Source organism: Podarcis tiliguerta (assembly GCF_965153285.1).
Source record: "Podarcis tiliguerta genome assembly, chromosome: 9".
NCBI classification, from domain to species: domain Eukaryota; kingdom Metazoa; phylum Chordata; class Lepidosauria; order Squamata; family Lacertidae; genus Podarcis; species Podarcis tiliguerta.
In genome coordinates, this window is record NC_139542.1 from 224,733 (window position 1) to 239,227 (window position 14,495).

General features: G+C 58.0%; 2 protein-coding genes across 2 annotated transcripts; both read right to left on the minus strand.

Moving 5' to 3' along the window:
* Positions 1-2,802: 2,802 nt before the first annotated feature.
* LOC310685510 (alpha-internexin-like) lies at positions 2,803-8,350 on the minus strand. The gene is made up of 3 exons (XM_083457750.1): positions 7,204-8,350; positions 4,762-4,886; positions 2,803-3,830 (listed from the first exon to the last, which is right to left on the minus strand). The coding sequence occupies exons 1-3, from the start codon at positions 8,230-8,232 to the stop codon at positions 3,764-3,766; spliced, it is 1,221 nt and encodes a 406-aa protein (XP_083313876.1). The 5' UTR covers positions 8,233-8,350; the 3' UTR covers positions 2,803-3,763.
* Positions 8,351-10,766: 2,416 nt separating this feature from the next.
* TLX2 (T cell leukemia homeobox 2) lies at positions 10,767-13,504 on the minus strand. The gene is made up of 3 exons (XM_083456739.1): positions 13,068-13,504; positions 11,515-11,752; positions 10,767-10,986 (listed from the first exon to the last, which is right to left on the minus strand). Exons 1-3 carry the CDS (start codon positions 13,471-13,473, stop codon positions 10,770-10,772), a joined length of 861 nt encoding a protein of 286 aa, XP_083312865.1. The 5' UTR covers positions 13,474-13,504; the 3' UTR covers positions 10,767-10,769.
* Between the last annotated feature and the right edge of the window lie 991 nt (positions 13,505-14,495).

Here is a 14,495-nt window from a genome sequence, read left to right on the forward strand (position 1 = left end):
GATTTCCAGGGATTCTATGAAACCCTGGGAAGCTGCTGCCTGACAGTGTAGGCGACACTGGGTTAGATGAGCCAATGACCCCTCCACTCTTTCACCTCCCCCTCAAACCTCGGGTTCAAGAGCCTCAGGCACACATAATTTCACAAATATTTATTGATCCGATTCTGTCACAGACATAAAATGGGAGCAGCTGGTGAAGCGAAGGGGACTGCAGGCCTGATCCTGCCTCTGTGTGTGTGTGTGTGTGTGTGTGTGTGTGTATTGTGTGTGTGGGGGGGTCTTAATTCCCTGCCCTTTGTGTTTAGCTTCACCTCCCCCTCCATTGTGCAAAAAGAGCCCCACCTGCCTCCCACAGCCCACCTCTGACAAATTCCCTCCCCCACCTAATTATGCCCTCTTAAAATGTGTTGAAGGATTATTGGGTTTCTCGTTTTTGGTTTTTATTATGTATTTTGTGGTGTTTATATTACCTATTGGCCTGAATATAAGCCGCACCTTTAAAATTGGAGGAGGAAGAAGGGGAAAAAGGAAGATCATATATATATATATATATATATATATATATATATATATATGCCACTCCCTTCCTCGCTACTTCTGGCTCGATACTGGGGGGGGGGGCAGGGGAGCTGTGCTGTGTTGCCGGTGGCCTTTCCCTTTCCTTGCTCGCTCCCTTCCTGGACCAACAGAAAAATTATATAACAAAATAAAAAAAAATCCCTTCCAGTAGCACGAAAGCTCATACCAATGACAAACTTAGTTGGTCTCTAAGGTGCTACAGCAGACCAACACGGCTACCTACCTGTAACTTAATATTGATATTGATAACAACCACAACAATAAAGCACCCCCTTTCCCGTAATCCAGATCCTTTGCTTGGATCTCCACAGCAATTCTTAGAGGCCCCCCCATTTTTCCAAGGAGGCCCATCCCTACAGCCCAGCACCCTGTTCTCACAGTGGCTGACCAGATGAGGGAGCCCACAAGTGGGGCAACAAAAGCCAAAAGTGGGGGGGGGGGATGAGTGTGCAGAAAGTGCTTTGGAGAAGGGAGACCCCAGGAAAAGAGGGTCTTGAGCCAGAAGCAGCCCCTAAGGAGTGGGAGGGGGTTCCTTGACAGCAGGGGATGTGTAGTGATCAGGTGGGATTGCTATGAGGAATTAGAAAAAATATGGAGCAAGCCATTTGTGCCAGCAATGAAAGCATTGCGTTGACTGGGTTTGAGCCATTTTGATATGATTTTTCATCAATCCACGCCTCTGCTTCCCTGTCCTATTTCTCTTGCTTGACACGTACACAGCCCAGCTGCCAGTTGCTTCCTCAGGCTTCCTCAGTACATAAAGACAGTAGGTTACCTTGATGTAGTTTAATCTTTAGATAGATCTTAGAGGCCAGGAAGAGAGTTCACAAGGGGATGGTGAATACTCGTTCCTTGCCATCCTTCCGCCCTCTCCTGTTTATGACCTTCCTAAAAACATTCCTCTTCGCTTCCTCTTTTGTTTACTCTTAATTGCATATGCATGCTCAAGTAGGAAATTAGCTCTTTGTAGTTTTAACTTTAACTTTGTCCCACGTGGGGTTTTTTAAAATGCTCAGAGGAAATCTGATTGGTTCTTACGAACACTGTGTAAAAAGTTCTTTTGTGAATAAAACGACCTGGGCCGGAGGGTGGACAGGAGTTATTTTCATACGCACTCTTCCCAGAGTCTTGCTGGTTCAAGCCTCTGTGTGTATTCTTATCATCAGAGTCCAATCCTTCCTTTACTTTGGGAGCGCCTCAGGGATGGGAATGGAAGAGGCAGGGGCCTTTAGGACCACTGCAAATCCTGCCCCCAGCACACGTTATTGAGGAAAGGGGTGAGGTGGGGTGGGAACGCTGTATCCAGGTTTGCAAGCTTCCTGTGCAGGGAACTGGGTTTCCCTGTGGAAGGTCAGCCTGGGGGGGGGGAGAGAGAAAACAAAGGGGAGCTCTCCTCACCCTGCCAGGGTCAGCAGAGGAAGGGGCTAAGGGACCTTGCAGGTTCCCCAAACAGCTACATCCTCACCCCCCCCCCGCGTTAGGAGGCTGCAGCCTCACTGGTCTGCTGGCAGGTGGGGGGACATTGTGGGAATAGAGGGCAGCTTCTCATCCCAAGGGTGGGGGGCTGCAGCCTTCCCAGAGCACCCCCGCTATTGGGGTGCTTCTAAGGACACAGCCCCAAACAGGGCGGTCTGGGGAGCAGGCAGCATCTCTCCCTCAGCCCCGGCTGCATTGCCTGGGAGGGGGCTGTGGGGGGTCATTGCGTGCAGTTTCACCCCCCAGTATCCGGAGGGGGCCAGGGTGCGTGTTTATATTTGAGGCTCTGGTTTCCCAGGGCACAGTGCTTGAGCAGGGGAGGGGGCCATGGGGTCACCCCCCCCACTGATCTCGAAGGAGAACTGGGCGGAGGTGGGGCTGTTTATTCCAAGTTCAGGAGAGGGGAGGGGAAGGGCAATCACAGGATATTATTATTATTATTATTATTATTATTATTATTATTATTATACCACCCTATATCTGCCCCATGCACATATTCAGGGGTAGGAGCAGCTGCTTCCAACTTAGAAAGAACAGCAAGTGTTGAAAACTCCCTTTTCTCAAACCTTTGGCTCCCAGGAGCAATCCTCAGTCTGAGGAAGGGCTTTTTAAAGGTGGGGGTTCCCTCTTAAGAACAATCTGTGCCGTGTTTCTCAGTCTCAAAACCCCTTTAGCAGGTGAGCCACTTTCACCAACACATTTTACACATTCTGCAAAATGAAAACTGTGTGTTTCTGTCCTCTTCCCTTTTTTGTTGTGTTTCTTAGATTATAAACCTGAAGGCAGAGAGAGACTGTATTGGTTTTTTGTTTGTTTACAGATTTGTGACCAGTTCTGAGAGCCTTTTGGACCAAAGAGCTGGGCTGGATTAAGCCCTTGGCTAATGGCGGGGGGGGGGGACCAGTACTCCACCCTCAACTCTGAACCCACACATATGAAATATTCTGAATAATTAAATGCCCTTCTTTTCCTGGAAGCCCTGCTAGCCCCCCCCCATCCCAATTCTGGGAAGCCCCTACTGGCCCTGTTCCACAGTCCCCATGGCGTCCACACTGACTCCATCCACAGGCACTGGGGGGGAGCCATGCAGCCCTCAAAGGGGGAGCAGCAGTGCAGCCCCTTCCTCTTACAGAGACCCCTTCGCCCAGCTAATGCAAGGAGGCAGCCCCGACCCTGACACAGCCGCCCCCCCACTATGCATCCCAATTAGCCCAGACCTTGCTGAAAACACATTAATTAAGTAGTACAAAACATAAGACCCCTCCGCCCTGCACCCAATTTCAGGTGCAAGGCTGCTTGTTTCCTGCTTATTATCCTCCAAAGGTGAGGGGCTCAAAAGTGGGGGGGAGGCAGCCTCACTGCAGGGGAAGGGGCTGCCTCTGGAGCCAGGAGGGTCACACTCACACACACACACACACACACACACAGAGAGAGAGAGAGAGAGAGAGAGAGAGAGAGAGAGAGAGGCATCTCATGGTGGATGAAAAGAGCAGAGCCGGATGAGCAGGGGGTGAGGCTGGCCTGGGGGACCGGCTCCTCCACCCTCCCTAGAGCCATGGGGGAGGCCCAGTTCCAAGGCCAGCTGGGCACCAGCCCAGCCAATGAGGGCGCAAGCAACTTGATGGGGAGGCAGGAAGGTTCAAGGGGCGAGGGCGAGAAGGAGGGTGGTCATCAGAGGAGGTTCCTTTGCTCCCGACAGAACCATCTGTCACTTCATCAGGGGTGGCAAGGAGGAAGAAGAGGTCCACCACATCTCCTCCCCTTCCAGGAGTTTCCTGAAAAAGAAAGAGGGGGGGCAAAGGGGTTTACTACACCTCAGCCTCGGACAAGGAGCTCAGCCACAGAACACAAGCTCTGAATGCAAAGGATTCTAGATTGTATACAGAGTAGGCCGGAGCTTATTTTGGGGTTCAGGGACAGAAGAACTCCAGTCGCTTATTAAGTGCACCATTTGAGGCTGTTTTAAACTTTGGCGCACAGAAGGAAGGAGACGGGAACCAGATTCAGCCTTCTTGGAACAATTTGACTGCCCTATTAGATATTTCCTATTCTAATTAATTCAAGAGGGTCCTGGAAGCTTCTCTGTGTGAAAGAAACAAGCAGAAGGTTCATGATGTTTGGGTTATTGCTTCAGAGAAGCTGAGAACAGAAGCTGGCTTAAACTGGTCCCGTTATCTTTTTCTGTCAAGGTCATGCTGACCATAATAGTAAGGCCAGAAAACCGGGGTTTCACTTGCTCTTTCTGTCTCTCTTGTTCTGTGTGGTGTTCTGTATATAGTATGCTTACTGTTAAGGTTTAGTCTTCTTATAAGTTATTGTAAGTTAAGTTTGCTGCAACTGGATTTCTTATGGACAGTGCCAGTCCTGAATGTATATGGATTTGTGACCACTGTGCTCATTTACTAGCAGTAAAGGTCTGCTGGATGAAATATTCATTGCCTCTGGTCTGTTTTTTGGGAACCCTGCAACGTGCTTAAGTTTTTGCTCTGATAACTATACGTTGGAGTTCTGCTCTGGATCAATATTGAGTAGAACACATGACACTTTCTCCGTTTGCCATAACGGAGAGCATATTTTACTGCCGCTCATACACAGGTGGGCAAAGGCATGGGACACCCAGGGAGTCAAGGAGCACCCAGCCCTGCAGCCTCAAGCACGGAGGTGCCTGCTGGGGGCAGGTGGGGGTGGGACTCCTGCAACCCTTACCTGTATGCAGCAATCTCTATGTCCAGGGCCATCTTGACGTTCAGCAGCTCCTGGTATTCACGCATGTAGCGAGCCATTTCTTCCTTGGCTTCCGAGATCTCCTGCTCCAGTTCTGCCACTCTCTCCTGGGGGTGGGGTCAAGGGAAAAGGGAACTGATGAGAGCCACCTCCTGAAAGAACAAAAGTCCCCGCCTCTCCCGCTCTCCCACACACAGCCCTGAACTACAGCTGGAAGCAAGAGTTTCTCTTTCCCCATTCCTGCAAGGCTGCCAGGACCACCTTCTCCAGAGAGATCACCACTGTTGCAGGAATTTATCTATAGGTGGGGGGGGGGGGCTGCCCCTCCAGCAGATATCATGCACATGCAGCCCACTCCCAAAATCAGCACAATCCCTTTTGTGACTTTTGTAATTTGTCCCCACAAAACACTTCATCACAGTTTCTTCCTATCTATTCAAAGGGCCTTTGCTGCACAATACCAAATGTAAGAATTCACTGATCAATGTATCTCTGTACTGGCTCACAGGGGAAACTTCAGAAATTCATCTAGACCTGTGAGCTTAGCTACTCAGCAGCCCCTCTGCCTGAGTGATAATCCCTGGCCTCCTGTTACCTGAGTGCCAGACAGGTAGCCATTCCAGAAATAACAAACCCAGATGGAGACAAAAGGGTGGGATGAACTGGGCTGGGAAACAGGGAAATGTAAATATATCTTTTGTTTCACTTGATGGGCGTTTGGTGGAGGGCAAGGGGAACCATGGGGCAGGGTCCAGGATGCTCAGATTCCTGCCACCAGACCTGCCCTTTCATGATGTAACCATGATGTATGAGTGATGTACTTTGGGGGGGGGTGTAACATGGGGATTACAGCAGCTAATAAAAGTTTGGGGGCTCTTTTGTTGGGGCTTCCATCTTGTTCCACCTTTTGGCAGGTGGCAGTCCTGTTGTGACAGTCTTCAATAAGGATCAAGCCTACTGGCTGCTGTTTTGCTCTGGTATTCCTGGCTGATGTCCTTGTTTCTTGTCCAAGGGAGCCCTCAGATTTCTCCGTTAACACCACCAGCCCACCACCCTGAAGAAGGAAGGGTGGGGGGGAGACGCCGGCCTCTTGCACTCCCATAAACACAGAATCGTAGAGTTAGAAGGGACCCCCAGGGTCATCTAATTCCCTTGACTCCAGGATATGTGGGAGACCTCCCGGCCTCATTTCTCCCCTTGACCTCATTTCTCCCCTTGACCTCATTTCTCCCCTTGACCTCCCCCCACCACACACAACCACCTGCCCCGACTTTCTGATTTCTGCCTGACCTTCTGATTTCTGCCTCTTTGCCGGCTCAGCCGCTCTTCTTTCCTCCAGGTCCTGTGGGAGATTTTAATTTCAGCCAAACTAGCCTCTCATTTCTCACCTTGGCTGGGCATTTCATGCCAGGCAATTTAAATGTTAAATGAAGGTACAGAAGCCCAGGCAGCATTGCAGGAAGGGGGGGGGGCATTCAAAGCCAGCCAATTCCTAACCTAATAGCCACTTAATCTGCTACACATGGGAGGTTTAACCTGGCAGGCCTTCATCATTAAATCAATCTGCCTATTAATAATAGAGGAGCTGTAAGTGGTTTCGGGGCCATCCTGCCAGGGCACCTCTGCCTGCCCGCCCTGAACAAGCCAGTCCACAGAGGCAGTGCCATTCCCATGCCCTCCCATCACGCAAGGGCAGGAGCAGGACTTATACTGAAGAAGAGGCGAGTGGAGGCAGGAGAAGGACCCCCCCCCCGCACCTTCACCAAACTCTGAGACCTGGAGAAAGAAGAACGCTAAAAGAAACTGGGCAAGGACCTAAGAACCGCCAGAGACACTGAACAGGAGTCTGGCATAAGGAGCCCCCTCCCCATCCATGAATCTGATGTGCAGCAAGGGAGACAGAGGGACAGAAGAAGCGGGGGGGCAGAGAAGAGAAGCTGCCTGGAAGACAAGAGCACCCCCAAGGGCTCCTGGAAGGAGGACCTGGGAGCCATCTTGGACTGACTGTTCAAACCTTTCCTCCGAGACGTTCATGTCATCGACAGCTTTAAAATGCCCCGCAGAATTGTGCTGGCTGGAGATTTTGGCGCTAGCGAGGCTGAATTCGGAGGAGGCAGCAGAGGGGGAGCCCTTCTAGAGTTGCCAACATGGCGCCCTCTAGATGCTGCTAGGACTCCATCTCCCAGCATCCCAAGCGTCAGACATATGGAGCCCCCCCCCCCCCCTGACAGATGAGCAGGGTTCCCAGCCCTTCCGGCGGAGATGGGGGTCAAGTCGCCGCTTTCTCTTCCCCTGGAAGGACCCCAGGGCAGGCGCCGAGAGCAGGAAGAGCGCCAGCCGGAGCCCCGCCGCAGCGGGAGAGGCGCATCGTGACCCGCGGGCTTGGAGACGAGAGCGGCGGCCCCCCAACCCTCCCGGCCTTACCTGGCAGCGGGCCACCTCGGCTCCCTGCTGGCCCTCCAGGCTCTCCAGCTGCTTGTGGAGGGAGTCGATGGCGCCGCGCAAGGTCTCGATCTCCGCCGAGCGGCTCTGCAGCAGTCGCCGGTACTCGACGGTCTCCTGGCGGATGCTGCGCACGGCCTCCTGGTTGCGGCTGGCCAGCTCGGCCACGGAGGCGAACTTGGAGCGGTACCACTCCTCCGCCGCCTGCATGTTCTTCGCCGCCAGGCTCTCGTACTGGGAGCGGATGTCCCGCAGCGCGGCGGAGATGTCGGGCCGAGCAGCCGCCCCCGCCGCCCCCGGGGCGCCCTCCACCGCCACCCGGGTGGCCGCGGCCAGCTCGGCTTGGGCGGCCAGCTCGGCCCGCTCCTCCTCCAGGAGCTTTTGCAGGAAGGCCAGCTCGGCTCGCAGGGAGCCGGCCGCCCCGTCGGCGTCGCAGGTGGCCAGCGCGGCCCGGGCGGCCTCTTGGCGCACGCGGCTCAGCGTCTCCTCGGCGTCCAGGCGCCGGCGCGCCTCCTGGGCGCAGCGCTCGCGGAGCTGGCCGCAGGTGAGGCGCAGGCGATCGCGCTCTGCCTCCAGGCGCGCCTTGTCGCCGGCCTCGGCGTCCAGCAGGGCCCGCAGGGCGCGCGCTTCTTGCTGGTAGAGCTGCGGCAGCCGCGCCGGGGTCCGCTGCTGCCGCCGCAGCGCCTCCAGCTCCAGCAGCAGCGCCCGGTTCCGGTGCTCCAGGTCCCGCACCCGCTCGATGTAGGTGGCGAAGCGGTCGTTGAGGTCCACCAGCTGCTCCTTCTCCTGGGCGCGCAGCCCCAGCAGCTCCGCGTTCAGGTTGCTCACCTGCGCCAGGTCCAGGCGCTCCAGGGGGTCAGTCAAGGCGCCGAGCGCGGAGGCCGGGAGGCGAGCCCCGCGCCGCGGCACCGGCGAGCAGAAGCTAACTCGGACGGAGCGCGCCGCCCCGCCGCCGCCGCCGCCGCGGTAATCCTCCCACGGCTTACGCCAACCAAAGCCCTCGGAGTCCATCGTGGCGCCCGGAGGGACAGAGGACGCGGAGCTGCCCTCCAAGCGCGGCGATCGGAGCCTCGCGGTATCCCTGCCGCGCTACCCACTAGCCCTCCCGGCCCAGCTCTGCGCCAACTGCGAACTGCGGCAGAACGGGCCGTCTTTATATAGGGGCAGAGGCAGCCCGGGCAGCCAATCAGGGCGCGCTGCAGCAGGGGCAGGAGAATTCGCTGGTTCTCGGAGCAAAGGCGCTGGAAATGGGAGCGGGAGGGAGCCAGAAATCTTTTAGGATCCCCCATCTCAGAGAGGACACCTGCCGACCGCGGGCGGGCACGTGTTTCTGCCACCCACCCATCCTCAGGGAAATATCAAGCGCGTGAAGAAGGCGGAGGTTCCCTCTCCTCCGAGCGCCGCTGTCACATCCACGCGGCTTCTCTCAGCGCCTGAGAGGGGACTGCGGGCAGGGGGAGCCAAGAAGACCACCTCCTCCAGGGCCGCCGCCAGAGGGCGGTGGACCCGCGGCAGTAGGGCAGGGCGGGATGCGAGGGGCCCTTAGGTGTCGCTCTCGAGCCGCGGAAGGAGGCTGCCTGCCTCCTTCAGCCGCCCTCGGCCCTCTGGTCAGTTCTACTGACCCGCCCCCTCATCACCTGGACAATGCAATGGCCCGCCCTGGGGCGAAGCCGGCAGCCGAGGCCCGCAGGAAACCTCGCTGGGAAGCCGGGCTGGGAAGAGAGAAGTGGCAGCCGCGTAGCCCCGACCACGAGCTGGATGTGCCGGATCGGGCGCGCTGGGTGCGGGGACTGTGCCATTGACCCACGTCCAATGATAAAAGTGTAACCGCCCTGAGACCTCTGGGTATAGGGCGGTATATAAATTCTATTATTATTATTATTATTATTATTATTATTATTATTATTAATTATTTAACCACCACCACAACAAGATGAGGAAGAGCCCTAGAGTTGGATCTGCTCCATCATCCTGTTCTCGCAGCGGCCAATGCGAAGCCCCACTAGGAAGCCCGACAGCAGCCCTCTCGCTCACTTGCGGGTCGCGGCAGCTGCTCTTCCTACAAGCCAGAGCTGCAGAGCTGCCCCGGCTGTGGAGATGAGACACAGACATGGCGGCTGGTAGCCACCGGTCCCTCCGAGTTTTCCGTGAGTCGGCGGGCTGGAGTGTGTGTCTTTCGCTTCTTCAGCGTGTGGGCAATAAGGGGAAGAGACGCTTAACAAGGGGGTCGCTCAAATGCCTCAGCTGACCTAGAGATCTCCCCAGCCTCGTTTGCACCACAAACGAGGGGAACCAGGATCCCATGAGCTCCCGCCCTACTGCTCTTTGGGGGGTTGGACCCGTGCCTGCTTGGGCTTGAGATTCATGGCCCCTCGGGCCCTACCTCTGGGGTCTTCTTCTCCTGCGGCCCCTCACTGCCCCTTGTTCTGACTCTGAAGCAAGAAGGAAGGCGAGGCCGCTTCCCTCGGGCCTGGCGGAGCCTCCAGCACCATGGACAGGTCCCGCCGCGCCTGCTCAGAAACCCGCGCTCGGCTTGGTCTGAGCCCGAGTCACGAGTTGGGCCAAGGACAAAAACCTCACGGACAGGGCGAGGGCGGCCTACGTGGAGTGGTCCAGCCCCAGTCCTGGGGCCAGTTTGCCCGACTCAATTCATCGCAGCTTGACCTCCAGCGACCACTCTGGGTGCGCGAGTTCTCCGCTAGGGGGCCCTCTCTGCAGGTTTCAGAAGGGGATTGGCAAGCTGGAAGGTGTGCCGAGGAGGGCGACCAGGACGACGAAGGGTCTGGAAACCAAGCCTGATGAGGAAAGGTTGAGGGAGTTGGGTATGTTTAGCTTAGAAAAGAGCAGAACTGGCCTCCTCCGCAGTCACTTAAGGACACACCTTTCAAACTCATGGAACACGATCTTACTCGCTAAGAGTAATCGCCAAAGAAGAAGCTTAGGAAAGAGCAGAGGGAGAGGTGATGCGACGGCCACCTTCAGATCCCTAAGGGATGGAAGAGGGAGCCAGCTTGCTTTCTGCTGCTCCAGGGGAGCATCTGAACCAACCCATTCAAATGGCAATAAAGGAGATTCCGACTAACCAATGGGATGAACTTTCTGCCAGTAAGAGCTGCTCGCCAGTGGAACAGACCCCCAGCAGATGTGGCGCCTGCCCTGGAGGTTTTTAAGCAGAGGTTAGATGGCCGAAGATTTACGACCCCTGCATTGCAAGGGGTTGGACTAAATGACCCTCGGGTGTCCCTCCCAATTCTACAATTCTGTGAAGCCCAATGCTCAGTGCAGGTGATTCAGGGAGGAGAACGCAATGCGCTTGCGACAACCTTTCCGCCGCCGAGGAACAGCTGGATTGGATCCCGGAGAGAGACTTTGACATTTTATTGTGGAAAGAACCAGTCACTATAAATTAGCGGCGGGGTGGGGGGAGCGGGGCAGAGGAGGGGGCGGCTGTCTGGTGATGCCTCTCCGGGGTGAGGTCGCAGCACCGAGCGGCGCTCCGCGTGAGGAAGAGGCTTTTCGGCCAGTCCGTGAGGCCCTGAGCTCTCCGGTCACACCAGGGCCGCCGCCCCGGAGACGGACGTGACCTTGTGCTCCTCGGCCCAGGGCTGCAGGTTCTGCAGGGCGAAGAGCGAGGAGTTGTGCAGGCAGAGCGGGTCCTGCTGCAGCGGCTGCCCCAGGCTCGTCTGGAAGGCCTCTTGCTGGAGGTGCAGCATCAGCCGGTTGGCCTGCTGGCGCTCCGCCTCGCGCTCCTCGGCCGTCTGCCGCCTGCGGGGTCGGGCGAGAGGGAGAGGAGGAAGCGGGTGGGCGTTAGCGGCAAGGACGGGCGAGTGAGGAGGGGGCGCCCTGCCTGGAGCAAACGGAGGAGGGGGGCGCCTCTGGGCAAACACACTGGCAGGTGGGGAGGGGTCGTGTCTCTGGCAACCTCCCACCTGACGTCCCCTCCCACCTGCCTGGGCCTCTCTCTACACCCCCTCCCACACTTTTAGCGCTTACAACCCTCAGAGGTGGGCCGGTATTATTATCCTCAGGACCACTTTGCAATCAGGGTGGGGCTCCCGGGGCTCCTGAGCACCCTCCCCCATCACGTGGCTTGCAGCCTTTAAAGTTCTCATTAATTTATGGCCAGATAACCATCTTGTATTGTTGAGTATTTTACATTTTTTCTGGTTTTAAATTGTTTTTATGGGCTTTTTCGGGGGGGGGAGGCTACTGTAAAAAGCTACTGATAAATGAAAATCGTCATCATCATAACAACAATCACAACGGCAGCGACACTCTCTCCTCGCCTCGTACCTCCACTTGGTGCGGCGGTTCTGGAACCAGGTCTTGACTTGGGCGTCGGTCATCTTGAGCGCTTTGGCCAAAGCGGCTCGCTCGGCGGATGCCAGGTACTTCTGCCTGTGGAAGCGCTTCTCCAGCTCGCAGATCTGCGCCCGGGAGAAGGAGGTGCGCGGCTTCTTGCGCTTGGGCGGAGTGCGGTTCTGGTAGGGGTGGCCTATGCGCCGGGCGACGGAGAAAGGCGGCAGGGCGGCTGCGGGCAGAGCGAGGGAGCGCGAGCCTGGTCATAGAATTATAAAACTGGAGGGGAGCCCTAAAGTTCATCTAGTCCAACCCCCTGCCTCGATCAGGGCGGCGGTGGAGAAGTCTCCCTCCGGGGACGCCCTTCCCGGGATCACCGACCGAAGGGATCTGACGTCTCTGCAGCTCAGCTGGGAGAAGAGTCTCACCAATCCCTCTCGCCTATTTCCCAGGTCGGAGACGTTTGGACGACCTCTGGGGACCCCATCCCGCCAGGGGGCAGCCGCAGGGACCCCTCCCAGGAGATCCAGGCTGCCGGCGGCAGGAGAGAAGGGCGCAGCGCAAGGTGGGGGCGTCCTCAACCTGAATTCCGAGGAAGGAGTCGAGGTGGGAGGGAGTCCCGCGGGTGAAGGGGCAGATCCTGGCCGCGCCCGCCGCCCTCCTCTCTTGTCCCTCTTCCTGGCAAGGCAGGAGGGCAGGGAGGGGAAAACCGCTTTCGCTCCCGCTGTATCTTCACAGCAATGCGAGCCGGGACCAAACCTTCCCCCTCCCGCTCCCCACTCACAGAGAACGGTCGGAAGGCGCAAGAGGTGGAGCTGGAAGCGAAACTATTTTGAAGGCGGTTGGCCTCGTAGATGATCCTTGAGTTCCCTTCTAAGTCTATAATTCTATGAAAGTCTCCGCCAACTGCGAGGCGAAGAGGTCTCCCAGTGCGGGGCGAGGGGAGGCAGAGGTGCTGCAGAGCGAGCCGGAGATTTATGGGAAGGGCCCACCGACAGCCTTGCCAGACAAGCCCCTCTGCAGCCTTCCTCTCCGGCCTGGCGAAAGTTATTGCGGAAATCTGAAGCTCGCGCTCCTATTCTCCCGCCCCTTCCGAAGAATTCAGTTGTTAAAAAGGTTTGGGGCAGGAGAGACCCAGAATGCGGGGAGCCCTCGGGGTTCGGTACCTTCCTTTTGGGGCTGAGCCCCAGAAAGTCTTGGCTCAGATCCAGGCACTTCTGGGCAGGGGTGCCAACTGGAATAAAATATCGGGGGGGGGGGGGTTGAGGTAAGCCCCGCCCTGCATAACTGATCACATGACGTGGTGCACGCACACTATTTGAATGGCGATGTCCACCACCTTTGGGGGGCGCCCCCCTCAAATATTTTATTGGGGGCCCGAAGACCCCTCGACCCTTGGGAGTTGGCCCCTATGCTCCTGAGGAAAGCTGAACTGGGGAGACTCCGCGCGCTGGAGCACCGGGCTCCCTCTGGTAGACCTCGACGCGGAGGGGGGGGGTGCCTCAAGTCTGCGGGAGGGCTCTGCCAGCGTGTGAGGCTGTTCTCACCTGCGATCCGGTCCTTGGTCAAGCGCCTGTTGCTCTCCATCCAGGGAAAGGTGAGGCTAGCTCCCGCCGGCTGGGGATGGGCCGCTGCGGAGGGTACCGGCCTGTGCGCGGGCACTCGGATGACGCCGCCGCCGCCGCTGCCGCCAGCCGCTGCCCTGGGAAGGCCGTAAGCACCCAGCGAGCAGGCCGGGTTGTATTCTGCTCCGTAACCGCCGCCGTAGAGCGCCAAGTCGGGCTCCCCGAGGGCCCCGACGGCAGCTCCGCAAGCGCCTTGGTGGTGCTGCTGCTGTTGCTGCGAACAGCCGAGGATCTGGTCGATGCCGAAGCGGATGGGCTCTTGGGGCGGCGGTGGCGGCGGCGGCGTGTGGACGGTCCCCTCCAGCAGCTCCAGGCCCGAGGGCTCCATCCTGCCCTCCTCAGCAGCAGCGGCGGCTCAGCTGCCGCATGCCGGCGCCCTGCTCCGGGTCCGCGCAGGGGCACTCCGCTCTCGCTGCCCCTTCCAGCGAGCCTTCCCCGACGGCGCGCCCCGGACGGGCCTCGCAGAGCTCACTGCCAGGGCGCATCGCCCCGCGCTGGCCCCATGAGGGGCGGCCGGGTGGCCGAGCGGCCCCTCCGACGGGCGCGGAAGCAGCGGCGCTCTCTCCCGAGGCTGGGCGCGCTGCCGCCTCTGCTCGGCGGCTGGACATACCCGGAGAGCGCCAGGGGCCACGAGGCTACGGGCACTTTTCTCCCCGTCTCCATCTCCGCCTGCCAAAATCGCTGCCTCCAACCTTCTGATTGGCGGCCTCTGGCAGTGATTGACAGGCGGACATCCAGAGGGGGCGGGGCGGGGTGATATCAGAAAGAAGCCGCCCAATCGCTGCGCTTCCTCCTCCTCCTCCCGCCCTTCCAGTTGAGGGGTGTCTGGGTGGATCCTGAGGGTGGGGGGAGGTGCTTCCCCGCCGCCACACCAGGGAACTGACGCTTCGGTCACCCGGGCCAGAAATGCACCCACACAAAATAAAATATAATATTTCATTGGGTTGCAGAATCCGGGCCACTCCAGGCGGACTCCGACAGCGGGAGGGGGGAAGGGCGAGGATGCCCTCGGGGGTCTCTCCTGGGGTCTCCGTCCGCCTGGTGTGGTTCGGAGCGGGACCCTTTCTCCCCGCCCCTCGAGACAGCCTTTGTTCCCCGGGTCCCCCGTCGGGTCCGCTGCCCTTTCCAGGCGTCGGTCGGGGGAGAGTCTTGACCTTTGGGTCGCCTTCCCAAATGAAGCGCTTGAATCCGCTCCGCAGGCCTGAAACCGCGGCCCGACACCCACTTCTCGGCAAAGCACCCGAAGCTGAGACGCAGAAAGAGGCCCGAGGGGGGAATTCGGGCGCGATTCGCCGTCGGACCAGCAATGAAAGCAGGCAGGGTTACCTCCGAGTAAGCGCAGGCAGGGGC